Source organism: Elgaria multicarinata, chromosome 9, assembly GCF_023053635.1.
Source record: "Elgaria multicarinata webbii isolate HBS135686 ecotype San Diego chromosome 9, rElgMul1.1.pri, whole genome shotgun sequence".
Taxonomy (NCBI): Eukaryota; Metazoa; Chordata; class Lepidosauria; order Squamata; family Anguidae; genus Elgaria; species Elgaria multicarinata.
In genome coordinates this window covers 34,537,109-34,563,090 of record NC_086179.1, presented here as the reverse complement: position 1 = coordinate 34,563,090, position 25,982 = coordinate 34,537,109, and the positions used below count along the sequence as shown (strand labels likewise).

At 46.7% G+C, this 25,982-nt stretch overlaps 2 protein-coding genes and 1 pseudogene across 3 annotated transcripts in view; all 3 read right to left on the bottom strand.

Annotated features, from left to right (window-relative positions):
- EIF3L (eukaryotic translation initiation factor 3 subunit L) overlaps positions 1-14,122 on the bottom strand; it is a 128,164-nt gene extending 114,042 nt beyond the window's left edge. Inside the window, exon 1 of the mRNA XM_063133510.1 lies at positions 14,118-14,122. The gene's annotated coding sequence lies outside the window, so the exon portion shown is untranslated. The remainder of the gene's footprint in view (positions 1-14,117) is intronic.
- TRIOBP (TRIO and F-actin binding protein) overlaps positions 6,737-25,982 on the bottom strand; it is a 68,333-nt gene continuing 49,087 nt past the window's right edge. For both annotated transcript variants that reach the window (XM_063133508.1, XM_063133507.1), the window contains 10 exons: positions 24,725-24,814; positions 23,620-23,729; positions 21,228-21,792; positions 19,565-19,660; positions 14,431-14,578; positions 13,350-13,461; positions 12,443-12,602; positions 10,862-10,975; positions 7,702-7,788; positions 6,737-6,898 (listed from right to left, as the gene is read on the bottom strand). In XM_063133508.1, the coding sequence (XP_062989578.1) occupies positions 6,737-6,898; positions 7,702-7,788; positions 10,862-10,975; positions 12,443-12,602; positions 13,350-13,461; positions 14,431-14,578; positions 19,565-19,660; positions 21,228-21,792; positions 23,620-23,729; positions 24,725-24,814 (1,644 nt within the window). The remainder of the gene's footprint in view (positions 6,899-7,701; positions 7,789-10,861; positions 10,976-12,442; positions 12,603-13,349; positions 13,462-14,430; positions 14,579-19,564; positions 19,661-21,227; positions 21,793-23,619; positions 23,730-24,724; positions 24,815-25,982) is intronic.
- On the bottom strand, positions 15,811-15,924 carry LOC134404355 (U1 spliceosomal RNA; annotated as a pseudogene).

The window sequence follows — 25,982 nt, the reverse complement described above, 5'->3', positions numbered from 1 at the left end:
AATTTATTGGAACTTACTCCTGGGTAAGTATGCATAGTACTGCAGTCTTTGTAAACTTGCATTGGCTGCCACAAGAAACGTCCATTTTAAAAGTGCAAACTTTAGGTTGCACCCAGTCATACTTAGAGTAGACCTATTGAAATAATGAGACTTGCGTTGGACACAACCCACAATCTCACAAATGTAATTAACGCTATATATAGCCTTTCCACATGATATGGTGTTGGGCACTGCATCAGATGACACTTAATATACATAATATAAAGAAAATATATTAATTCATGGGACAGTTCTATCTATAACTGTTGGGCAACAACAGCATTTCTGTCATGTCTGTGCTCAAAGCCCTCACTTCCTATCAGTGGCTACTAGTCCTGATGGCAATATGCTACTTCCAGTACCAGAGGCAGTATGGCTATGTACACCAGTTGCTGGGGAACATGGGCAGGAAAGTGCAGTTACTTTGAGGGTTTCCCATGAACAGCTGGTTGGCCACCGTATGAACAGAATGTTGGACTAGATGGACCCTTGCTCTGATCCAGCAGGGCTCATCTTGTGTACCACATGCTGATCATGCACAAAATTGGAGACCATCAGCACAAGCTGACCAGGTTGGTAGCTAAATTTGACATCAGTGCTAGCTGCCTCTACTGCCATAAAGGCAACAGGCGAACTCGGCCAGCATCAAGGGTAGACATGCTTGTGCACCTGTTAAGGGCCCACACTTCAACCCTTTGGTTGCCCACTGGACTTGCTACTCTTCTCCATTGCAATCTGTACCCCCCCCCCCTCACTTCCTTCTTGTTCTGGCCCAAACCATGTGGCGGTGAGGAGCAATAGATGCTACTGCCTACTTGCTCACTGGCTCCTTGCCTTTGGACACAACCCCAGACCATTGCTAACCGGTCAAGCAAGCACCAAGTTCAGCAAGGGTGGGGTAGGCAAAACAACAAAGCAGGCCACAATTTAAAATGTGATGGGAGGGAGAGTTAGAACACACCCACCCTCCCAGCCACGCCACACCCTCCATCAATGAGTCAATGGAAGGGCAGAGGGAAGTATCTTTTATCTTTAATGAAGTTCAAAACGTTTGGAGACATTATTGTCTTATACTTTTACAACAAACATGTAAGATACGGTAGTATTATCTTCAGATTGCATATTTGCAGGGAGGGACTGAAAGGAGAGAATGGCTCAGCTATGAACACCTCGGGCAGAATCCAATGATGCCCATCTGCACATGGGCAGGGGCAACCTGAAACGAGCAGGAGCACTCATTTCTGGAAAGGGGCAAGTCGGCGGAGCTCCCTTATGCAAGCTCTGCTCCCTTCTAGAAACTAGTGTCTGTGCTCATCTTGGGATGCCCGCCAGAAGTACTGAATTGCCATTGTGCAAGTGGTAGGGGAATTGGTGGGGCAAAAAAGAATCTGTGGGTACACAAGGGCCCTGTTGGATACTGTCCCTAGTGAGTCAATGGCAGAGGTGAGATTCAAACCAGGGAGTTGGCAACTTCTAGTTTGGTCTATTAGCCGCACTAGAATAGGTTTAGCCCCACCACCAAATACTGTTTAGGGCAGCTAGTGTAAATACTGCTCAAGATGCTTTATACAAGGGGAAGGCAACCTGGTGCCCTCCAGATGTTTTGGATTACATTTCCCATCAATTCCAATACACCTAGAGAGTGCCAGATTGCCTGCCCCTGCTTTATGCAAACATGAAATTTTACAAAGCCTACACAAAATGCCTTACGATTTAAATTTATTGTATAAGAGAGGGAGAAGATACACTACAATGAAATCAACAGTGGATCTCCTTCTATGCAACTGGCGAATAAGGCATTCAAGGGCTTTTAAGGAAAGATTAATATTTGGAAGTAGCAAATCCTGCAGTGAAATGGCTGCTACAGCAAAGACTTACTTGAACCCCTACTTAATGGGCAATGCCACCATCCCCCGTCAAAAAACCCCCAGTAGGGGGGATATCAATGGCTACTAGCCCTGATGGTTATGTACTACCTCCAGTATCCAAGGCAGTAAGACTGTGTGCACCAGTTGCTGAGGAACATGGGTGGGAGGGTGCTGTTGCACCATGTCCTGCTTTGTTGATCCCTGGTTGACAGCTGGTTGGCCACTGTGTATACAGAGTGCTGGACTAGATGGACTAGTGCCAGCAGGGCACTTATGTTCTTATGTGTTTGAGCACAGATGTATTCAGAAAGCTCATTCAATGGCCATAGCAAGCAGACTGATTTATTCCATGGCTTCACATGTTAACAGCATATACAGAAGTCAGCATGAAAAGAATCTCAACTTCCCTTTAAAAAAAGAACACACATTTTAAGAGACAAGTTTCTAGCCCTTATTGTTGCTAACATAGGCTTCCACAGGGAGAAGTGGGCTTAGTGAGCTTTTCAGTGCCAAGCATAGCTCATCCTACTGAGAAGAGTAGAACAAATACAAAATAAGAAATTGCTAATGAAGTCTGAAAATGGGACACTTTTGTGTCTTCTTTCTAAGGGGCATTAATTGTAAAGCTGAATAGTTAAGGCATCCTCCCCCAAACTGGTACTTTCCAGATGTTTAGGACTACAACTCTCAGCATCCCTGACCATTAGCCATGCTAGTTGGGTGCTGATAGGAGTTGAAGCTCCAAACACCTGGTGGGCACCAGGTTGGGGAAGGCTGGGTTAATGTGTTACTTCCACACTAACTAGGAAGCAGTAATTTGCTAGACCTGTTGCTGGAGAGACCTGAAGATGGGACATCAAAGCTCTGTACATAAAGCTTATCTCCTAATATAGAGTCAAGCATCAAACAGAGGGAAAAGTCAAGTAACCACGAAACAGCAAGATCTGTGGTTTTCTCATCCCTTCACACTTTGAACAGGGTTGGATTGGGAAAAGAGTTTCAATAGCATTTTAGGAACAAAATGCGTAATTTATGCACATCATAATCTTTGAACATCAGAAGAGCCCTGCTGGATCAGACCAAGGCGCCATCTAGTCCAGCACTCTGTTCACACAGTGGCCAACCAGCTGTCGACCAGGGAGCAACAAAGCAGGGTACTCTCCCGCCCATGTGCCCTAGGAACTGCTGTACATATGCCTACTGCCTGTTACTCGAGGAAGCACATAGCCATCGTGGCAAATGTTTGAAGTGCAGCGACTCATCATGACAGTCCTCATAGCCACGCTCCTATGCAAGAGTCCCAACATTCAGGCAGCTGTGTCGATCCCTATCTCTAGTTTTCATTTCCACCAAGAGCAGGTCTTTTGTGAAGCTTTAATTGCCCGTTCCAGACTGAGCCATTCTAGAATACTTTGCGTTACAACAGGGAAGGGGGTGGGCAGATGACATCAGTGTCCCTTTATTTTATTTCATTTCTATACCGCCCAGTAGCTGAAGCTCTATAGCCAAAGTGCCAGCAAGCCCTGGTTCCACTGCACCACTGGTCCTGTTCCCCACAGTATGCTAGCTTTCAAGAGTCACCATTAGCAAAGAAATGTTGCAGGGGACCCTCCCTTCTTAACAGGACTGCTCCTGTTGAGGGTTCTACCCAGCATGCCCTCCTCTCGGGTACTATAGCATTGCTCAAGCAGGATATCCCATTTCTGCCTTTTCCAAATGAAAGTCAACATTCCATGGCTAGTGAACATATTGTCTTCAATACTTTTAAGAGCGAGCTTTTTGCTTTCTTAGGGCTCAACCCTATGCGTGTCTAGACAGAAAAAGTCTGACAATTCCCAGCATAGGGTTGCACCCTTAATATGCTTACTGAATTGCCAGCTTCAGGGCTCCCCTAAGTACGCCAATACCTCTCTCACTTCGGCTCAATGCTATTGGCACTCACCACTGGAGCGAATAAATAGCTAATTGAGCACTGGCATATTACAGTGGCTAGAAGACTACAATGTATATCTTGCTTCAGCCATGAATTGATAGCCATAGGCAAGTTTCAGATACCACCACTACCACCATTGCCTGGTCACTGCCAATCTCTAAAATGGGTATGATGCTACCTACCTACCTGGACATTAGAAATGGATGTGGAATGTGCTGGGTTTTTTTTAAAAAAAGAAACAATTATTAGGATCTCAAGGTCCACCAACTGGAGCCAAAATGCTGGCTCAGGGATGGAGCCAATTGCATATATTAGGATGACCTGCTTTTACAAGTACAAACCTTCATTCAAGTTACTGCAGATCAGGGACTATCACAAATTGATTAAAGGTGCAATCCTATGCATGTTTAGACAGAAAAAAGTTCTACAACTTCCAGCATTGCCTAGCCAACCATGCTGGGAAAAAGTCCTAGAATTATTAAATTTATATCCCACCTTTTTTCCTCCAAGGAAACCAAGGCAGCATACATAATCCTCCTCCTCCTCTCCATTTTGTCTTCACAACAACAACCCTGTGAGGTAGGTTGGGCTGATAGTCTGTGAGTGGCCCTAAGTCACCCAGCGAGCTTCCATGGCCAAGTGGGGACTAGAACCCGGATCTCCCAACTCCCAGTCCACTACACCACATTGGCTCTCCCTACCTTATAGGGCTCTAAAAAGGAGGGAGATAAACCAGGTGAAGTGATTTGAACAGTCAAACACCTCTAAGTACTGATGATGATGTCAAAAGAGCAAACATTAACTTCTGTGAATACAGAAGTCTAATAGTTACCATGACTTAAATTACTGTAGTCTTCCCCAACCTGGTGCACTCCAAATCTGTTGGACTACAAGTCCCATGACACCATTGGTCATGGTGGCTGGGAATGTTGGTAGTTGCAGTCCAACACATCTGGAGGCCACCAGGTTGGGGAAGGCTGAGTTACTGTAGAGATGGTGTCTCTCCCCCCCTTAACTTTGGTTACCAATCCAAGACGCAAGCAAGCGTGCACCGTCACCTTTGGTATATCAGGATTTTATTAAGTTAGTTTATAACCGTGCAGAAAAAGAAGAAGGAATCCGCCGCCTCCATCCTTTGGCTCTGGCGACATTAGCAGTGAAGTCTCCCCCACAGGAAGACACAGGTGGAAGACGAGTTTCTGGAATGCAGTGGAAACTGCCTTCGTAGCATGATGCATAGACATTTTCATCAACATAGAAAAAAAAATATGCCTTTGTTTCAAGGACATGAAAACAAATGACTAGTCCCAGATTCTTAACGAAAGAAAACAAACTAAAACGAACAAAAAAATAAAACAAAAACCCTGTGCAGTCTCTGGACCAAAACCAGTTCCTCTGAGAAAGTTATCGATATAATATCATCCCAGTACAGTGCATCATTGTGAAGGAACGCTGCCCATTCCAAGGAGACAAACCACAAAGTTGGAAAATGTGTGACTTTTATGTTTCTGCTTGAGGGGAATTCGAAGCAGGTGGCCATTTATGCTTTAGACAGATTCAAGGATTTTGGAAGAGTGATCAATTACGGCAACTAAAAGGAGGCTGGGGAGAAGGATCTGGTTTACTTCTCTGGTCAACTGCTGGTTAAAAACATAGTATAGGATTTCATAATGTCACCCACCCACCCCCAAACCATATAAAATATATTTTCATGTATAAAATCTAAAGAAGGTGCAAGTAGTAGGATCCAGCCCAATACACGCCGAGTTATGCAGGTGCATGTGATGGACAGTCCGACAAGAAGCTTGGTCCTGTTTCCTGGAGGGAGATGTTGGTTGCTAGGTTACACCTTTGTCCTCCGAAGTGAGGGACACAAAGCCAACTAACCTGAGGGATAGACAGACAAGAAAAATTAAGGAAACTGACAGCACCTGAAATGTACTGAGAGGCTTAGGACAGCTGTACACAACCTGCTTCCCCCAAGGCCTTTAATGCCTTGAGGGAAGAAACCTGTTCACAACCTGCTTCCCCCCATGGGTACCACCCCCTTCCCACTGCTGCTCAATCCCTTCACCTGCCTGTGCTCCCCACTCCCTCACCCCAGCAATCCTCATGGTGGTCCCATTCAGAAGACACCTTGAACCACGGCTTTAACCATGGTGAATAGGGTTTTTTTTTTAAGGTGTCTTCTGAACATGGCCCGGCTTTCTGGCTTAACCACCATGGTTAAAGCTGTGGTTTAAGGTGTCTTCTGAACAGGCCCACAGATTGCTTTTTCCTGCTGCTGCTAGGAGCGAGAAATGAGCAATCTATGTCAGGATTACCATAGGGGTGGGGGGAGGAGCAGTAGCTCAGTGGTAGAGCACCTGCTTTACATGCAGAAGGTCAGAGCTTCAATCCCCTGCATTTCCCAAAAGAGATCGGGAGTAATTCTTCCTGAAACCTTGGAGAGTGGCTGCCAGCCAGTCTCGACAATACTGGGCTAGATGGACCAAGGGTCTGACTCAGTAGAAGGCAGCTTGCTAGGTTCCTATATTTGAAGCCACAGAAGCACAACAAAACACCCACTTAGGGTTGCAATTTCACACCTGCTTATATGGAACTCAATGGGAATTACATCTAAGTAGGACTACCGAAGATTGCTTTGCTCATCCTCCCCACGTACACCTCTTTCCCCAGCCCCAAAGGAAAGGAGTGGGGGAGCTCTCAATCAGAGTTTGGCTGCTGCTGCCGCTGCTGCAACCTTCGGCCTAAAGCACGAGCGCCACATGGCTTTCCAGGACGGTTGGTTTTGATCGCTGGCAAGCTACAGGCAAAGATGCCCAAGGCAAGTGCCACCCCCAGTGCTGGAGGAAAGACCAGGCCTTCCTGACTCTGCATTCTGGCTGGTTGAACTCTACTTGCCAATACTGTTGTACAGCATCTCCTTCTCTTGCAGGGCTGCCACGGCCAGGCGCAGGTGTTCCTTCAGCTGCTCGATCTCTCGCTCTGACCGCCGCTTGATGTGGTTCAGCTCTACATAGACGTCCTGGTATTTCCCAGAGGCAAACTTCTTGTCCTGGAGGAGGAAGGAATCGCCACGCTGAGAGGGGTATGTATCCCACAGAGAGGTCCCCTTGGGAATCCTCATTCTCCAGTTTACTCTACACAAACTATCTCTTTATACAGCTGTGGGCGTGCGGCAGCCGCACAGGAGTATGGAGAAAGCGTGGCACCTGAGGTCCCTCATCGTCCCCCACAACTTCCCTTGCAATGGCCTAATTCAGGGGTGCAGAACCTCAGGCCCGGGGGCCAAATCCGGCCCTCCCAGGGTTCCTTTGATGACCACACCCCCTTTCCTTGGCCTCACCCACTTTCGTCCCAGCCGCAAATCATTTGGTGGTCTCCCAGCTTTTATGCAGTTTCTTCCCCATTCTAAAAGGTTGAAAGGCCTCTCCAAAGGCTCCGTCCATGGCAGGAAGAGCTTTAAGACAAAACGTGCTGATCTATTTGGCCCCACCTCTTTTGCTGTTGCCCCCCCGCCCAGCCCCCCTGAAAGCTTCTCCAAAACAGAACACAGCCCGAGGGCTGAAAGTTGTTCTGGACCCCTGGTCTAGTTGAGAGCCTTCGCTGATAAACAGAAGCGAATTTTAAAAGCTGAAATCTTTCTGGAAGACAGGGGTGCCCCTCCTGTTGTTGTTGGAGTCCAACTCCCATCAGCCCCAGCCTGCATGTCTATTGGTCAGGGATCTTGATGCAAGCTAGAGCCCAAGAACATATGGAGGGTCACAGGTTCCCCATCCCTGCGTTAGGATTTGAGCAAGAAGGGCTTCACCTTCTCCCTGCAGACGAGGAAATCCAATTTTCTCCTTAGAAGTTTACCTTTTGCATCATTTGGAGTTCATCTCTAAGGCACTGGACCTCTTGTTTTAGGTACTGGAGTTCGTTCTCCTTCACTCGGAGCAGCACCTGCGGAGGAGTGCAGAAGGGAATGGCCTGAGCATTTACCAGGGAGGCAGTTTTCAATAAGTTAAGACTGGCTTTATATTGGCTCTGGAAAAACAGCAAGAGCAAAATTGGTTTTCTATTGCCCTGGAGAACTAGCAAAATCAAGTGTCCTGAAATGCCTCCTGATACGAAGAAAGACATTGGTGTGCGCACATTTTTATGAGCAAGCCAAGTGGTTTTCAATATGTGGCTAAGTACCCTCAGCTGTCCAGAGTGCAACCAGGTTCAGCAAGTAATGAGTACAAAATAAGACACCAAGGGCTTCTTCACACAACTGTCTTACAGGCTGTGGCAGCTGTGTGAGAGGGGAGTAAGGTAGCCCTATGCCAGATTCCATCTGCATTAGCTCACAGACCGACAGTTATGTGCATCTGCTTCCAGGTTCTGAATTCAGCATAGATTCGCTTTACGCTTGCCATTAGCGTGCCACCGCAAAACTATGTTTGCAGAAACCTCCCCCCAAATAGCCAGTCCAAGCTCAATTCAGCGCAAGGGTGGCAGATAGAAATGGCCATCACACCACTGGGTTAGGCAATGTTTCATGCTTTTACAGTTTTTAATATTCTTGTTTTTATTGTTTTAGTACTTCAAATGGTTGTACATCGCCTTGATGCCTTTTTAGCAGATAAGGTGGCATATGGATAGTAATAATAAATAAAACAAACTAGAACTTGATACAGTGCTAATCTCTTCCTCCATGCTTGCCACAAGGTTAAAAGGGTTGCACAAAGAAGCTCCAAACTTTATAGTTTACTCTAGATTTAAACTACTGTTTGGGAAGAAAGAGCATTACTGTTTGCTAAAAAAATCATTTCTAGATTCAAGTGTTTTCAGCATACCCAAGACAAATTAAGTTAAAAAACAAGGCTCTGTTTTTATTAATCACACGGATGGCTTGTCCTTCCTTGTGGTTTACACAAGACTCCTAGGCAACAACTCTAGGCAAATGCTATTTTGGGCTGCATGAATAGAAGTATAGCGTCCAAATTGCGCAAGGTACTGGTTCTCCTCTATTCGGCCCTGGTTAGGCCTCATCTTGAGTATTGCATCCAGTTCTGGGCACCACACTTCAAGAAGGATGCAGACAAGCTGGAGAGGGTTCAGAGGAGGGCAACGAGGATGATCAGGGGTCTGGAAACAAAGCCCTATGAAGAAAGACTGAAAGAACTGGGCATGTTTAGCCTGGAGAAGAGAAGATTGAAGGGAGACATGATAGCACTCTTCAAATAACTGAAAAGTTGTCACATAGAGGAGGGACAGGATCTCTTCTCAATTATCCCAGAGTGCAGGACACAGAATAATGGGCTCAAGTTGCAGGAAGCCAGATTCCGGCTAGACATCAGGAAAAACTTCCTGACTGTTAGAGCAGTATGACAATGGAACCAGTTACCTAGGGAGGTTGTGGACTCTCCCACACTACAGGCCTTCAAGAGGCAGGTGGACAACCACCTGTCAGGTATGATTTAAGGTGGATTTCTGCATTAAGCAGGGGATTGGACTCGATGGCCTTATAGGCCCCTTCCAACTCTACTATTCTATGATTCTAGAATTCCACAGTAAGTTTCAACTGAGAGATCCATCAGACTATTATAAATAAGAGGAATCAAATTGCTAACATGCAATGTCGGGGGATGGGGTCTTGCAGATACTGGTCTGGACCACTATTAGTAGCCATTTCCAGAAACTGTCCAAGAGAAGGATGTCAGCTATAGAAAAGCACATATTGGCCTTATATGCTTGAAAGGAAACTGGTCATAACAGCAATAAAGCCTTCGGAGCCAGGGAGGGAAAGGAAGAGAGATCTGGTATAGCCAGGGAACTATGCATTTCATAATCATGTGCAAACACAGAAACTGCAATTGGGCACAGATGGGTTTCAGCATCCCACAAAGTCCAGTTTTTGGTCAAAACACACGTGTGCATGTGGAGGGAAGGGGAGTTTCAATGCCCTCTATACCTTTTGCCCTCCTTTGGCAGAAAAATGAAAAACCAGATAAATAATAAATAAACTAAATAAACTAGAAACTCTATACATGTTTGGTTGACTTGCATAATGCAAAAGGGCTGATTTATTGGAGGTTTCGAGTTTCTACGGGTTTAACACAGAACAGGACAACAAAGTCAAAACTGCACAAAACTCTTCCCCAACCTAGCACCCTCCAGATCTGTCAGAATAGATCAACCCCGTTGTTCAACACATCTCAAATGGGCCAAGCTGGGGAAGGCTGCAGGAGATGTAGCCCAGGGGTAGGCATCTTTTTTGGGCCGTGGGCACATTTGGCAATTTGGGGAAAAAAACTGTCCTGGGCACCACCACAAAATGGCTGCCATAGGAGGGACGGCAAAGGACTGGTATCTTCTCCAAAAGATTGAAGACACATCAGAGGTGGGATCTGAGCACAATAAAAACTCCTTTGAGCCCACAGTTTTCAGTACCAAAAGAAACCTATTCGCAGCAATCCAAGCATCAGTCTGAAAATGGGTTCATTAAAAAAAGTGTGTGTGTGGGGTAAGGCACCTTGGCGCAGGGCAAGAAAGACGTCCTGGGGGTGCATTGATACCCGTGGACACGGCATTGCCTACTGCTGACAAAGCCCCTCGCTGTAACTCCTGCCTCCGTTATTTTCTCTTGGCACTTTTCATGCATAAAAATGCAGCACAGCCCTTACAGTGTTCACAACCACCGTGTGAGGGAGATCACTGCTAGTCGTATTACACAGGGAAGCAAGGGTTCTCAGCAAGTCCATTTGCACTATGACCCAAGTCAGAGACACTCTCCAAATTGAATCACTCTCATTACTTGCTGTAACGTTGGCTCATTTGCAACGTTTATTCCAAATGCACATCCCACTGGAGCTTGCACAAACCTCTCTCTTTCCAGCCTTCAAATCTACTCCTTTCCAATTCAAAGACTATTCTCTTGGCGCTTGGAAAGCGGCGAGCCCTCCGAAGTAAGCAGCAGTTCATATCCGAGGCACAGACACCGGGCAAGCAAGGGACGTTCCACCCAGCAAGAAGAAATAATCTTCCTCACCTCTAGTTCGCAAGGGTTCCTCTCGTTGTTATGGGAAGCACCGTCCCGTGAGCCCTGGGCTGCGATGAATGCCCGTAACTGCCCAATCTCTTCTGACAGGCGCCTCTGTAACTCCTGGAGACAAGGAGGACGAGAGCTGAGGTTTGGGCGGGGGGGGGGGGGGGTTGTTTCTGGGCAGCAATGGACAACTGCTCTATTTTGCTTAATGTGTTAACTTGTCCTACCGTCTCAACAATTTTAATCAGATTAATGTTTTAATGTTTTTAATGTTTAAATGTTTTAATGTTTTATGATGTTGTGATGGCCATTAGCTACAAACAATAAACAATGAAAACAATAAAAGACACAAGGTGTCTCATAAAGCTCGGCTTCCCAGGGCTTCTCATCCCTTTCTCCAGCTTTTACTACGGCCCACGCTATTTAGAAGAGGGGCCGCGGTTCCGTGGCAGAGCTCCTACCTTGCATGCAAGAGGTCCCAGGTTCGATCCCCAGCTTCTCCAGGTAGGGCTGGAAAAATCCCTGCCTGAAACCCTGGAGTGTCACTGCCAGTCAGGGTCAACAAAACTGGGCTAGATAGACCCATGGTTGTCAGACTCAGTGTAAGGCAGTTTATGTTCCTGCTTCAAAACCAAGACATTTGGCAGTCTCCACAAAGTCGCTGCCAAAAGCCGCCAGAATCGTGACCCCAACAGCAGCTGGGCAATAAAACGTCAGGCAAGAACGCAGAGCTTTCTGGCCATCATTTGAAGGAGGACTTGGAAGCTGTTTACGTTTTCAGAGACTGCAGCAGCCCTCCACGCCCACGCATATAAATGCTCTCTCTCCATGTTATCCCCATTCCTGATCTTAGAGGCAGCTTCCTATGTTTAGGGCAGGGAGGGGCTGTAGCTCAGTGGCAGAGCACCTGCTCTGAACACAGAAGGTCTTGGGTTCAACTCCCCCCATCTCCAAATAGGGCTGTTGCCGGAAGCCCTGAGGAAAAGGGCGACCAAAATGATCAAGGGGGCTGGAGCATCTCCCTTAGGAAGGAAGGTTACAACAGCTGGGATTGCATGATGTGGAGAAGGGGGATAGGGAGACCTTTTTCTCCCTCTCTCAAAAGACTAGACCCCAGGGTCATCCCACGAAGCTGATTGGTGGGAGAATCAGGACAGATAAAAGGAAGGATGTCTTCACATAGCACATAGTTAAATAATGGAATTTGCTACCCTGAGATGTAGTGATGGTCACCAATTAGGATGGCTTTTAAAGGGGGTGGGTTCAAATGAATTCCTGGAGGAGGAGGCTATCAATGGCTACTAGTCCTGATGGCTATGTGCCACTTCCAGTATCAGAGGCAGCAAGCCTATGTGCACCAGTTGCCAGGGAACAAGGCTGGGAGGGTGCTGTTGCACTCAGGTCCCTGGTCGACAGCTGGTTGGCCACTGTGTGAATAGAGATGGACCCTTGGTCTGACCCAGCAGGGCTCTTCTGATGTTCTTAGAGCCACTGCCACTCAATGTCAACAATACTGGGTTAGATGGACCAAGGGTCTGGCTGAGGATAAGGCCGTTCCCCAGGTTCCGATGAGCAGCCACTTGCCTGGTTGTGCCGCAGCAGCTCCTTCCCTTCCTGCTGGCAGTGCTGAAGCATTTGCTCCTGGTCTTCTGCCTTCTGCACAAGGTCCCCGATCTCCAGGCACTTCTGGGAATACTGCTCCGAAAGCACCTGCAGCTCCCGCTTCAGAGACTCCACGTCAGATCTGCAGCAGAGGTCAGGATGCTGTCGCTAGGTCGATCAAAGCCCAGCCCCTGCCGTAAACACCGCCTATCTTCCACCATTCCCCGCCCCTCCAGGCCCTCTGTACCAAGGGCACCTCCCAACGCTGGTATCTCAGGGTTGCCCCCTCGGGAGGCTACAGAAGCTGCATCTTGACCAGAGGACAAAAGATGCTGGGTAGCAGATGGGATTGGCCGGATCGCGAATGGCCAACGGTTAACCGTCAGAAGAAAAGGGCTTCCAGGAAAACGGACATTGTGCATTTCTGCGGCACTTTGGCTTAAGACGGAGGTGGGGAACCACTTTTGGCTTGAGGGCCAGATTGAATTTCAAAGAAGCTCTCAGGAACCGCATTCGAGTGGTGGGTGGAGGCGAAGGCAAATGGGTGCAGCGAAAGGCAAAACGGACAGAGCCGAATATATCAACGTATTTTAGCTTAAAACCCTTACTGCCAGGAACTAAGCCATAGGAGAGACACTTCAACCATTTAGAATTGGGGGACGGGGGGGGGGGGGAGGGAGAGAGAGACATACACACAAAAGCCAAATAATGGTTGGGGGAAACGGGGCAAGGCTAGTCGAGGGGGGCTGAAGGTGGCCCTTTCTCCCTTTCGCCAGCCCCAGGGCCATTGGAACCTGCACTTGGGAACCCACAACCACCCCCTCCCCTCTCCAGGCAGGGGGTCAAGACTCCAAGTATGGGACGGGGTCATTCCAGAAGAGTTGCTTACTGATGCTGCCGGCGAAGAGCGTCTGGGTCTAAGCCGCCCTTCTGGAAAGTGCGGTTCCTGCCCAGCTCCTTGTTCAACTCCTCCCTATGTGCCTTCTTCAGTGCTTCAATGGCTAGAGCAAAGGAAAAGGAAAATAGGAAGGGAGGGAAGGGAAGAAAGGAAGTCTATAAAGTCAGCTGAACTGGGACGGCTGATGCATTTTATTACTTCCAGACTAATGGGAAAAGTGAGGGCTTCTTGGAGAGAGGCCAGAGCTCAGCAGGAGAGCAAATGCTTTGCATGCACATGGGCCAAAATCCAATCCTCAGCATCCCCAATTGAAAGCACGGGTGATAAGAACGACTCTCTGCGCGAGGCCCTCGGAGAGTGGCTGCTAGTCAGAGTATGCAAGAGACGCACCAAGGGCCTGACTCCGTATGAGGCAGCTTCATGGGTTCAGAAATCGGCTGGACCAACCCCCACTTACTCCTATTCCATATATCACAATGTCATGATGGAGATCTTCACCCTCCAGATGTCTTGAACTACAACTCCCAACAGCCCCAGCCAACATGGCTGATATTCAGGGATAATTGAAGCTACAATCCCAAACATCTAGAGGGCACCAGGTTGGGGAAGGGCTACCTTTGTATCTCGTCTGCCTACCTAAGACATCTATCTCTATATGATAGCCTTCTCCAACCTGGTGCCCTCCAGATGTGTCGAATACAATTCCCATCATCCACCAGTGAGCATGCTATGTGGGGCGTGTATTTTACCATGACATACATCTTCGTAATTTTATATACAAATAAAATCCTAACTTTCCTCCAAGGAGTTCAGAGATGATCCTTGCCCCCACCCGCCCTGCCACTTTATCCTCACAGAAAGGTTAACTGGTCCAAGGCTGCCCAGTGAGCTTTGCAGCCAAGGAAGGCAGGCAGGATACGAACCTGGTTTTCTCCAGGCATGCTCCGACATTTAGCCTGGCTCACTGATTTTCTAGCTGGTGTCTACAAGGGGCTGCTCTTGTGCAGTGTTTAGGATGGGGCTCGAAAGGAGATACGCCTCAAGCACACAGAAGACACACGGTAGTTTCTACCTGAAGCAGTGGCAGAGGCCTCCTCGGACAGCAGCCGCTCCTTCTCCTGCCGCAACCGTTCCATCTCCCGCTGGTGGTGCCGCTGCAGCTCTGCCATGACCTGTTGGTGGGAAGTCTCCATCTCTGCTAAACTGCGCTCACATGCCTCCTACCAGAGAAGATGGCGGCGGGGCGTGTGGGGTGTGTGTGTGTGTGCGTGTGTGCGCAGCAGGGAAAGAAAGGAAATGAGTATGAGAATCAAAAGCTGTTGGCAGCCTGTTTGCTAGATTAAGGGCGCAATCATATGCATGTTCAGACAGGAAAAGGGTCCTACAACTCCCAGCATTCCCCAGTCAGCATGGGAGTTGTGGGATTTTTTTCTGGCTGGCTGGGGAATGCTGGGAGTTGTATGACTTTTTTTCTGGCTGGCTGGGGAATGCTGGGTATTGTAGGGTTCCCCCTCCCCCTGTCTAAACATACATAGGATTGTGCCCTTAGAAATAAGAATTATGGGGAATCCAAGAAAACAACGTCAGGTTGGATAAACAAAGCCACAAACACCTCAAACCGGGGATAATTTTCAGATGACAGTCTATACGCAACATTATTACAGGAAAATAAGCTTTCTCCATAATAGGTTGGGCATCTTCAAAACACACGAAATGGAAATATGAAAAAGATTTACGTAGGACAAATAAAAGAAAGTACTTTTTCACAGTGCATAGTTACATTATGGAACTCACTACCACAAGATGTAGTGATGGCCACCAATTTGGATGGCTTTAAAAGGGGGTTGGATAAATTCCTGGAGGAAAAGGCCATCAATGGCTACTAGTCCTGATGGTTGTGTGTTACCTCCAATATCAGAGGCAGTAAGCCCATGTCCATCAGTTGTTGGGGAACATGGGTGGGAGGGTGTGGTGCTGTTGCACCATGTCCTGCTTGTAGGTCCCTGGTTGACAGCTGGTCGGCCACAGTGTGAACAGAGTGCTGGTCTAGATGGACTCTCGGTCTGATCCCTCATGGCTCTTACGTTGGTCTGCCTCGTCTCTCCCCTCCCTCCGTGGTTGTATCTCTGTTCACCATGTGGGGGCAGCACATTAAGAGCAAGGTCACAGAAAAGTGATAAGAGGTTTCTTGCCACAGCGAATAAGGAGACTATAACAGTTCTATTAGAGAGTTAATTTATAAAACCACACTCCCAATGGGAAAAAATGTATTAAAAATAAAAGCAGTACAAAACTGAGCATGGAAGGAATCTGATTCATTAAGAGGGCACTGCAAACCAATTGTCCCAAGGTGTTTAATTTATGTACTAGTATTTCAACATTTTAGGCTGCAAATAAGACAGTATGTCTTCCAAGACTTTCGTTTGAAATTTTAAGATAACAAAAGGTCCAAGGAGTAGTCGAGTTTCCCGCAATTGGGGAAATCGCAGGGGTCAGTGCAATGGATGAGCCTCACCCTGGGAAAACCTCCTTCATGATCAAGGTGTCTCCCCTGCCAGGTGAATAAGTCAGATGTACTCTGGGTTTTATACATATATTGCCTTGTTTCATTGAAATCATTGTTTTATAGAAAATTGCTGAAAACTTCATTTTGGACACAAACAGTAGATAAGGGCAAGTCAATCCCCAAATAGGATATATAATAACAAAGTGGCTAAATTTTATGCTGCTGCAATTGCTTGTCGGCGTGGGATGATATTAAATGTCTGACATTGTTTTTACTTGCTAAATCTTGTATTTTTATGAGTGGGACATGTGCGTTGTTTTTTTAATCTGCTTATTCAGTTTTCTTTTTTAAAATTTTACTTTTAATCAACTGTAACTGCTTTTATATCATTGTATTCACAGTGCTATTCTACTTTGCTGGTCTTGTGACCACAATAAACTACTATACTATAAGGTCCAAAATAGATACTGTTGTTTTTATACTGTTTTTTTTAATGTTTTTGATGGTTTTTAAATTTTGTATACTTTTAATGTTTACTATTTTTAATTGTTGTAAACTGCCCAGAGAGCTTCAGCTGTGGGGCGGTATATAAATGTAATAAAATAAATAAATAAATAAATAAATAAATAAATAAATAAATAAGTAGAAGAAAAATCTCTCTATTTTAGGCTCATCCTGCTTTTGCTAGAATAAGAACTATTACACTGAGTGATCCTGACCGTATCCTGTTTCATGCTGTGGGCCTCAGGCTCCCTCTGAGCAGTTGTAGTTGCCGGGCCTCATGCAGTTAATTTTCTAACTATTCTGCCCTCAGACTTCTTACTTATCAATTGCCTCCTTCAGAAACCGAACTAAACCAGTAGCAGCTATTAGCAGCAGGAAAAACAGCTCCCTTGCAGGCACGGCTGCTGGGGGTGGTAAGGCCTTCGCCTCCCTCGCCCAGCGATCTGGCAGGCAGGGTTATGGAAGGCCTCTCCAAACCCCCGACACGACTGCTGCCTCCCCCCTCCCACCCCTCTGCAGTCCAGCTGAGAATCTGGGCTGCAGGGGGGGGGGGGGAAGAGCTGCAAATAGTCAAGCAGGTAAAGCAGAGGGTGGGGGTGACACATTGCCCTGCTGTTGATTTGGACCCAATCTTTGACAACGAGAGACAAAACAGAAGCAGCAACACCAGGAAAGGGTAAGAAGGGACCCAACTCACAGTCCTTTTTAGCATATTAAGGGGCTGCTGAGGCTGACCAAGTATTACTCAGAGGACCTTCTCTTATATGCTGCTCCCAGACTGTGGAATGGCCTGCCGGAGGAGACTCATCAACTTAACAGTCTTTTAGCATTCATTAAGAAAGCTATAAAGACTGATCTATTCCAGCAGGCCTATCCAGTGGAATTTTAGGATGTTTTAATAACATATACTATGTTTTTAATCAGTTTTATGTATTTTATACTTATTGTTGTTCCCTGCCTTGATCCAAACGGAGAAGTGGGTAAGAAATAAATTATTATTATTATTATTAATGCAGTTTTGCAGCTCATGGATTCTAACCCTTCCAGTCATTAGCCAGACAACTATTTTTTACAAAAGAAACAACAGAGCTTGCCCAACAGAGCAACAGTGAAAAATTGACCACTCAAGCATATTAGAACGTTATGGGGGCTGTTCAGAAGACACCTTAAACCATGGCTTTAACCACGGTGGTTAAGCCACAAAGCTGAGCCGTGTTCAGAAGACACCTTAAACCATGGCTTTAACCACGGTGGTTAAGCCACAAAGCTGAGCCGTGTTCAGAAGACACCTTAAACCATGGCTTTAACCACGGTGGTTAAGCCACAAAGCTGAGCCGTGTTCAGAAGACACCTTAAACCATGGCTTTAACCACGGTGGTTAAGCCACAAAGCTGAGCCGTGTTCAGAAGACACCTTAAACCATGGCTTTAACCACGGTGGTTAAGCCAGAAAGCTGAGCCGTGTTCAGAAGACACCTTAAACCATGGCTTTAACCACGGTGGTTAAGCCAGAAAGCTGAGCCGTGTTCAGAAGACACCTTAAACCATGGCTTTAACCACGGTGGTTAAGCCAGAAAGCTGAGACGCGTTCAGAAGACACCTTAAACCATGGCTTTAACCACGGTGGTTAAGCCAGAAAGCTGAGACGCGTTCAGAAGACACCTTAAACCATGGCTTTAACCATGGTGAATAAGGCTTTTTGCTTTATTCACCATGGTTAAAGCCGTGGTTTAAGGTGTCTTCTGAACACAGCCCGACTTTCTGGCTTGTCCACCATGGTTAAAGCCATGGTTTAAGGTATCTTCTGAACGAGGCTTATGTGGCTTCCAAGTGGATGGGTGGAGACGCCATATCCATATCTAGCCAGGCCAGCTTCCTGCTTATGGTGCCTGAGAGATGCATCTGACTATGCCATGACATGTATTTCAGTGCAAAAGGAACCACAGAATTTTTGTGTTGGAAGGGAAACATGGAGGCCATCTTCCCCACCCCGCTGCTTGATGGGGTTGGAGTGGCAACATAATAGCATCCCTGGTAGGTGTTGCGATTTCTCTCCACCCAACCTGTTTCCTCACTGTTTCCCCCACCTCTTCTGACTGGCCAGGCCCCTACTGCAGCTATTACATGACTAGCCACATCCACTGTGGGAACCATTTTGTGGTGGTGCCCACAGTAGTTTCCCAAATGTGCCCAGTTTGCGGACCACCCGTTTAGACTGAATTACACTGGGATAAAAACCCTAAATGGTGCCTAAGAAAGTTGCTCTCTTGGCAGCCTGGGCAGCCACTATATCACTACCAGATAGAAGAAAACCCACTTATCTGTGCATGTCATTCCTTCAGGGGAGGCAAACATGGTTGAACACTCCAGATGTTTTGGACAACTCCCAGCATCTCTGACAGATGGAGAGACCCAGTGTTGGGGAAGGCTGGATTAGCGTTTGCTGCCAATTCCAATTCTCCACGCCCAAGGAAGTCACCAGGCAACCCCTGGGCATCTCTGATGCTGCTCAGTTTGTGTGTGGGGTGGCGGTGGAAATATCAGCAGGGCCTTTTTCGGTTTGACAGAAAAATCAGGCAGATGAGGCACGTGTCAAAGGAACAGTAGCTTGGCTCCAATCAGACACTATTAGCTCCAAATGTAGACATTGCGATTCCATCCAGAGCTGTTACACAGGACATTATATCAACCTAAAAGGATCCTGCATTACAAGAAAGCTTCTAAAATGGCCACATCAGACCAAGAAGAGGTGGTCTGTCCAAGAATCCCTGGTAGCATTCCTTACTGTGCCAAATTTGCCCTTCTTTGTTCCCCACTTACGTTTGTTTTTTTCCCTGGGTGCATAAGCCAATAAAGATAAGCCTAAAAAAAACCCCACCCTTATAAAACCAAGGCCCAAGGACAAGGATTTCTCCCAAAGCTAACGGCTTTGGCCATGTGCTAGGAGGGGAGTTCCTTGCATGCAGTAGCTACATATAATTAACATTGATTACAGTTGGGTCTGATTGCAGTTGCTATGGAAACAATGATCTACAAAGTGCAAGCAAATGGGTGTGACCCCTGGTTTGCCTTTCTCTACCCGTACTGTATGGCTGGGGAGTGGGGAGACGGGCGAGGTGGGTGGGGAAGAGGGGGCAAAAAGAGCACCAGAGAGAAAGGCAGATGAAGGAGAAGATCACGCTGGGCCGTGCCATTACCTGAGAGATGTAGCCTCGGGGCGCATGTCCATCTCGGTGAGGTTTTGCCTCGCTGTGGGCACGCATGGACTCCAGCTGTGACCTCAGGACCTGGACCTGTGCCCCAAAAAAAGAAAAGAAAAACGATTTGGCCACACTGAAGGAAAAAAGGCATTGATTTTCAATCAATCTGCTGCATCCTGGATAGACAGAATAAGACGCATGCACAAGCAGCCCTCCGCCCGACGCAAACATTAGGGGACAATTATGTTGACCTTGGGGAAGGAAAATAAGCTCCTGTGGCTGTTTTTGCTGCCCCGCGTGTGCCAGTTGCAGGTGCCTCCTAATGATCAAATTACCCTGGCCAGGCACGGCTTGTCGTGTTGTCCGGACTACCCCTGTGACAAGCCACACTCAGGCAACACGACAAGGCACACCCAGCAAGGGCAATTTGGTAATTAGGCGGCACATGACCAGCACACTCATGGGGTGGGAAAATGAGCCATGGTGGTTTATTCCCCCACCCACCCCCAATCATGTGAACCTGGTCATAGAGTTACTTCCGATTAATAGGTCTACTTTAAAAGTCCTTAGCACTCACATACTGTTCACGGCATAGGCCAATTAAAACATAATCTGTAAAGCGCTAGTAATAATTAAATCTAATTCCTACTATTGTCATTATATATATCATCATCATCATCATCTCTCTTTTCTTGCTCATGACGGTTTTTCTAGATGAACTTGATGGGCTTGACAAGTCATGCTATCTTTTACTGATTCAGGAATTCATTATTGCTGCTGCTATTATTATGAATAATAATTATATAAAGCACTATAGCCTCACTGCTTATGTTGCAGTGGATATAGGAGGAGGTGACATACAAAACCCACACTTCACTCACACTATCCAGTCTCAATGTGCTCTGAGTGATAACACAGACATCACTGTACCATTGTTCAACACTGCAATTATGTCTGCGTTATCACCCCACAACATTTTGTGAATGTCATTTTGTTAAGGCAATCAACCCTGCCTGTACTTTCTGCATTTCACTTTCCTCTGACAACACAGTTTATTTCCCCCATCACAGCAAGCGTATATAAATCTGCCAATTTGAGTTTAACACTTCATGCGTCTGATGAAGTGAGCAGTGTCCACAAAAGCTTATGCGGGAATAAATTTGTTAGTCTTTAAGGTGCCACACGACTCTTGGTTGTGTTTAATGAAAGACAGAAATCTTTTCAGTAATTTCTACATGATGGCCTTGTGAAAAGTGTTGAATCAAGGGAGGGGAAGAGGAATATGGGTGCCTATCTAAAGTCAAATGCCACCAATTCTTGCACTGTTTGTTTCTGTGAACTCTATATGAACAAGAAACAAGTGGGTTTTCTCCTCCCTGGGATGTCTTTATCCACAATGGAGAGAGTAATGCCCTGGGCCAGATTTTTACATGCTAAGAGTTCTGTGCAACTTCTCACATGTACACACTGATAAAAGACTATAACATCCCTACCCACACCAGCAAAGTAATCTATTAAGAACAGCCAGAATTCAAACACACACACACACACACACACACACACACACACACACACACACACAGAATGCTAGAGGCTTGCTTTAAGACGTGCTCTCTTCTTGACCATGGTACCGCAGTTCCTTCTCTATGGCGAATTCTACCTCTTTCTCCAGTGCCTCGCTTGCTTCCTCGTAGCCACCTTTGCCCTGGTTCAGCAGTGCCATCAGAGGTACCCGCTTAGAGTCCTTCAGGGGCAGACGCTCCAGCTCCTGCCATTTCTTCTCAATCTCTTCGCTCAGCCGACTCCTCTGAGCCTCGGAGAGGGAGGGCACTGGAGATTCGTGGCCTCCTGCCTTGTGGCAGGGGTCCCCCGCAAGGCCATCCGTCTGCAGGACCCCGCTGGCTGGAGACTCAAACCACTTCCGCCGCTCCTCCGAGCGGGAGGCCAGGTCGCGCTCCAGCTCCTCACGCTTGGCTGCCGAGTCCGCGGCTCTTGCGCTCCCTCTCGTCCGCTGCGGAGACCCCTGATTTAAAGCCCCCTGTTGCAAGGGCGACAGCTCGACGTAGTCAAAAGCGTGGCGCTGCCCATCAGCTTTCCTGCTGCTACCGCTGCCAGCCCTGGTTATAACCTCAGGTCCCGGGCTCGGCCGCTGCTCCTCAGACCTGAAGGAGCTCTTCTGGGATCCGTAGCTGCGGAAGGAGTTCTCCTTATTGCAGTCAGATAGCCTAGAATCAGGAGAGAAGCCACCCAGAACTTAGAAGTAGGAACAGCACAGGCAAGTGTTGTGAAAGCTGCCCACGCAGGTTCTCCAAACCCGTTGTGTGGTCCCACCCGTCCCAGGAAACGCCCAAGGACAGATCATCTACAGGGGGCCTTCTCCGTGAGCCCCTGCCAAAGGAAGTGAGGCAGGTGGCTACTAGGAGGAGGGCTTTCTCCGCTGTGGCACCCCGGTTGTGGAATGAGCTCCCCAGAGAGGTCCGCTTGGCGCCTACACTGTACTGCTTTCGTCGCCAGCTGAAGACCTTTTTATTCACTCAGTATTTTAACACTTAATTTTAACTTAAATTTAAATTTTATTGTTTTAACTCTGTATTTTAATCTTATATCAACTTTGCTGTGTGGTTTTATCCTGGTTGCGCTTTTTATACTGTATTTCGTAATTGTGTTTTAAACTGTTGGGTGTTTTACTGTGGTTTTAATTTTTGTGAACCGCCCAGAGAGCTTCGGCTATTGGGCGGTATAAAAATGTAATAAATAAATAAATAAATAAATAAATAAATAAGGACAGTCCGCCCGGATTCACCACGTGGCGACGACACAAGAGGAACAAGCTTGCAAGAGGCTGCAAGGACCAGGTAGCTGGGACTGCAGCCAAACCCACAAATTATGCCCGGCATCAAGACAGATAGTTTGGGATGAGGAAGGCAGCCAATTGGGGAGAATGTCCTGGATCACGTAGTTTGCTCCCCACCCACCCCACTTTGTGCTGGCACCAGGAACTGTCGGAACCAAAGCAGAATGTGAGGTACTGCCGAGACAGTGCCCAGTTAAACATTTTCCCCTTAGGATGACCTGGCAAATGGTTCAATCAATCAATCAATCAATCAATCAATCAAACAAGTTAATTACCGTAAATAACCAGCATATCTGGCAAATGGTTTTTTGTGCACCAGTGCCAACTCTGGATTTGGGGAGAGGTGACAGAACCCTCAAACAATATGCCCTTGGTAGATCCTCAATCCACTTATTTATTTATTAATATCACATTTAAAAACTGCTCCACATCGAGAGAGAACACAGCAGTGCAAAATAAAACAAAAACCACAGAATACAAAAGGTTACAGCGGAAGCAAACTGATCAACAGAACGGGGACTTTGGCGTCTGCCCCAAGATGCCCACCCCTGTCGTCCACGTTCAGCACTCTGCTTTTGGGGATGTGCACAGGCGTATGTGCATGATTTAACTTGTACAAGTCATCTGAAGCCATTTGCTTTGTAAAAGCACCTTGGGCCCACTGAACTTTGGTTTTGCTTGACATATTTTGATCTGGTTGGGGAGAATTGAAGTTCCAGCCTCCCAACAAGGGATTAGATTAGAACGGTCTCTTGTATCGGGGTTCCTGGTCAAGAGCTGGTTGGCCACTCTTTGAACAGAATGCTCTGACTAACCTGATCCGGCATGTTATGCTCTTAATGGGGAGGGGCCATAGAGCAGTGGTATAGCGCATGCGCTGCACGCGGGAAGTCCCATGTTCATTCCTGGCTCAACCCTGACTCATTTAAGCGCCTTGCATTTCAGTGGGTCTACTCTAAGTAGAACTTATGTTGGATTCTACCCAGAGAAAGGAAATGTGTTTGTTTGTTTGTTTGTTTTTGAATGTGCAGCGTGGGGGGTTATTTATTCATTACATTTCTATACTGTCCAATAGATGAAGCTCTCTGGGTGGTTCAGAAAAAACACAAACAAAGCGTGAAAAACATCATTCGATCAAGAAATCTGATCAAAATTGCTGTGCTGTCAGAAGGGAAACAAAAAGTCCCAGGGCACATACTTTGTGACATCCGGCACACAGGCAGGGCGTATACTTTTCCTCAGAGCCTCGATCCAGTTCCGTCGGATCCCCGACGTCATTGCCGATAACGTGAAGACGCCGTCTTTCGTCTGAAAGGGAAACACCAAACATGGCTTGGCCAAATACATCAGGCAGACATGACCCTTAGCTCCAGTAAAGGGAGGAGATCAGAAGGTACTGGGGCGGATGCAAGCCAACACGCGCCACTGACCCCTTCAAGCAACATGTGGCCAACGTTTGCATAAGACGCAGCTCTGACTGAATTGGGGAGCCTTTTGAATGCCGTGAGATTTTAACGTGGATCAAGCCACACTGAAAACTTCCATAAAAACTCCTTAGTTTATGTTCACCTGAAGTTCAATCCCAATGAGTTTAAACCTTTGTCCAAGAAGATAGTAGCCATTTGGACCCAAAGCCAGAGCATCTACGTCAGGCTTTGATAGGCGGTTTATTCATGTTAAATCTCCTGGGAACAATGCCAAAAATAACCTTGGAGCATCCTGAACAGAAAATTTATAGAAGTCAGCTTGAGCCATGTTTTTATTACTAAAAATAAAAAAGGGTTACAGTAGCATGGCTGTCAGGTTACTTTCTCTATGCCCCCACCCTCTTAAAAAATAAATAAGAACGTCCATTTTACTGACACCTTTTGTTGCCTTGCCTGCATCATCTACAAGTATGCTTAGAGAAAATGGGCATCTATTCCGTGTCGGGGATAGGCAACCTGGTGCCCTCCAGAAGTTTTGGACTGCAATACCCATAATTCATGATGGTTGGAACTGATGGGTGTTGTAGTGAAAAACATCTGGCACGTACCAGGTTGTCTACCCCTAATCTAAAGGAACTGTTTCCAAAAAAGAATGCAAGAAGGCCCTCAGTGCTATAATTTTATAATTATGATTCATAGAACAATTTCCATCTGCAAACTGTGTTATCATCTTTGAGCTTGACTCTTCATGATGGTGAGGGCTAGGCTTTTTTATTGCAGCCGCATCTAATCATCTCAAATGCTTTTGTGCTGAGCACTGCAGACAAGATGGTCTTTTTGTTCCATCCAAACCATCTATGGATTCTAAGCACTCACATGTATCTGGAAGCCATAGTTGCGCTGCACGGCATATTCTGTCACATCGGTGCAAGAGCGTAGGTCAATCTCCCCATCCAGATCATCTGCCTGAAACAACCTCCAGATCATCAGTTTAAGGTAGCTGTCAGGCTTAATACTACTCCCAATTCTTTGACTTCTTCCTTAAACACCCACATCAACCAACCTCTTACAGCCTATAATTCGTTCCAAGCCCAATAGATTGCATGCTCTACTTACTCCTCCTCAGATAATACAGCCTCTGCTGTCCCCTTTCACCTGTGCCCCAAGCACACCACTTTTGCTCAGTTTCTTCCAAAATAACAATATACAGTAATTATGCTTGTTGTGTTGAGAATATGGAAAGGGAGACTTTCCCCCCCTTTTCTCATAATACTAGAATCTGGGGTCATCCCATGAAGCGTGTTCAGAGGAGGGCAACCAGGATGATCAGGGGTCTGGAAACAAAGCCCTATGAAGAGAGACTGAAAGAACTGGGCATGTTTAGCCTGGAGAAGAGAAGATTGAGGAGAGACAGGATAGCACTCTTCAAATACTTAAAAGGTTGTCACACAGAGGAGGGCCAGGATCTCTTCTCGATCCTCCCAGAGTGCAGGACACGGAATAACGGGCTCTAGTTAAAGGAAGCCAGATTCCAGCTGGACATCAGGAAAAACTTCCTGACTGTTAGAGCAGTGCGACAATGGAATCAGTTACCTAGGGAGGTTGTGGGCTCTCCCACACTAGAGGCCTTCAAGAGGCAGCTGGACAAGCATCTGTCGGGGATGCTTTAGGGTGGATTCCTGCATTGAGCAGGGGGTTGGACTCGATGGCCTTGTAGACCCCTTCCAACTCTGCTATTCTATGATTCTATGAGATATTCAGGACAGATAAAAGGAAGCACTTCTTCATGCAGTGTGTAGTTAAACTATGGAATTCACTTCCACAAAACATAGTGATAGCCAACAATTAGATAGCTTTAAGGGGGTGGAGACAAATTCATAGAGAATAAGAGCATCAATGGCTAGTAGTCCTGATGGCTCTATGCCACTTCTAATATCAGAGGCAGTATGCCTAGGTACACCTGTTGCTGGGGAACATCACCGGGAGGGTGCTGATGCATTCATTAATTTTTGTGAACCACCCAGGGAGCTTCAGCTATTGGACAGCATAGAAATGAAATAAATAAATAAAAAGGTGTGGCTTGCGGGTTTTCCGTGGACAGCTGGTTGGCCACTGTGTGAACAGAATCCTGGAC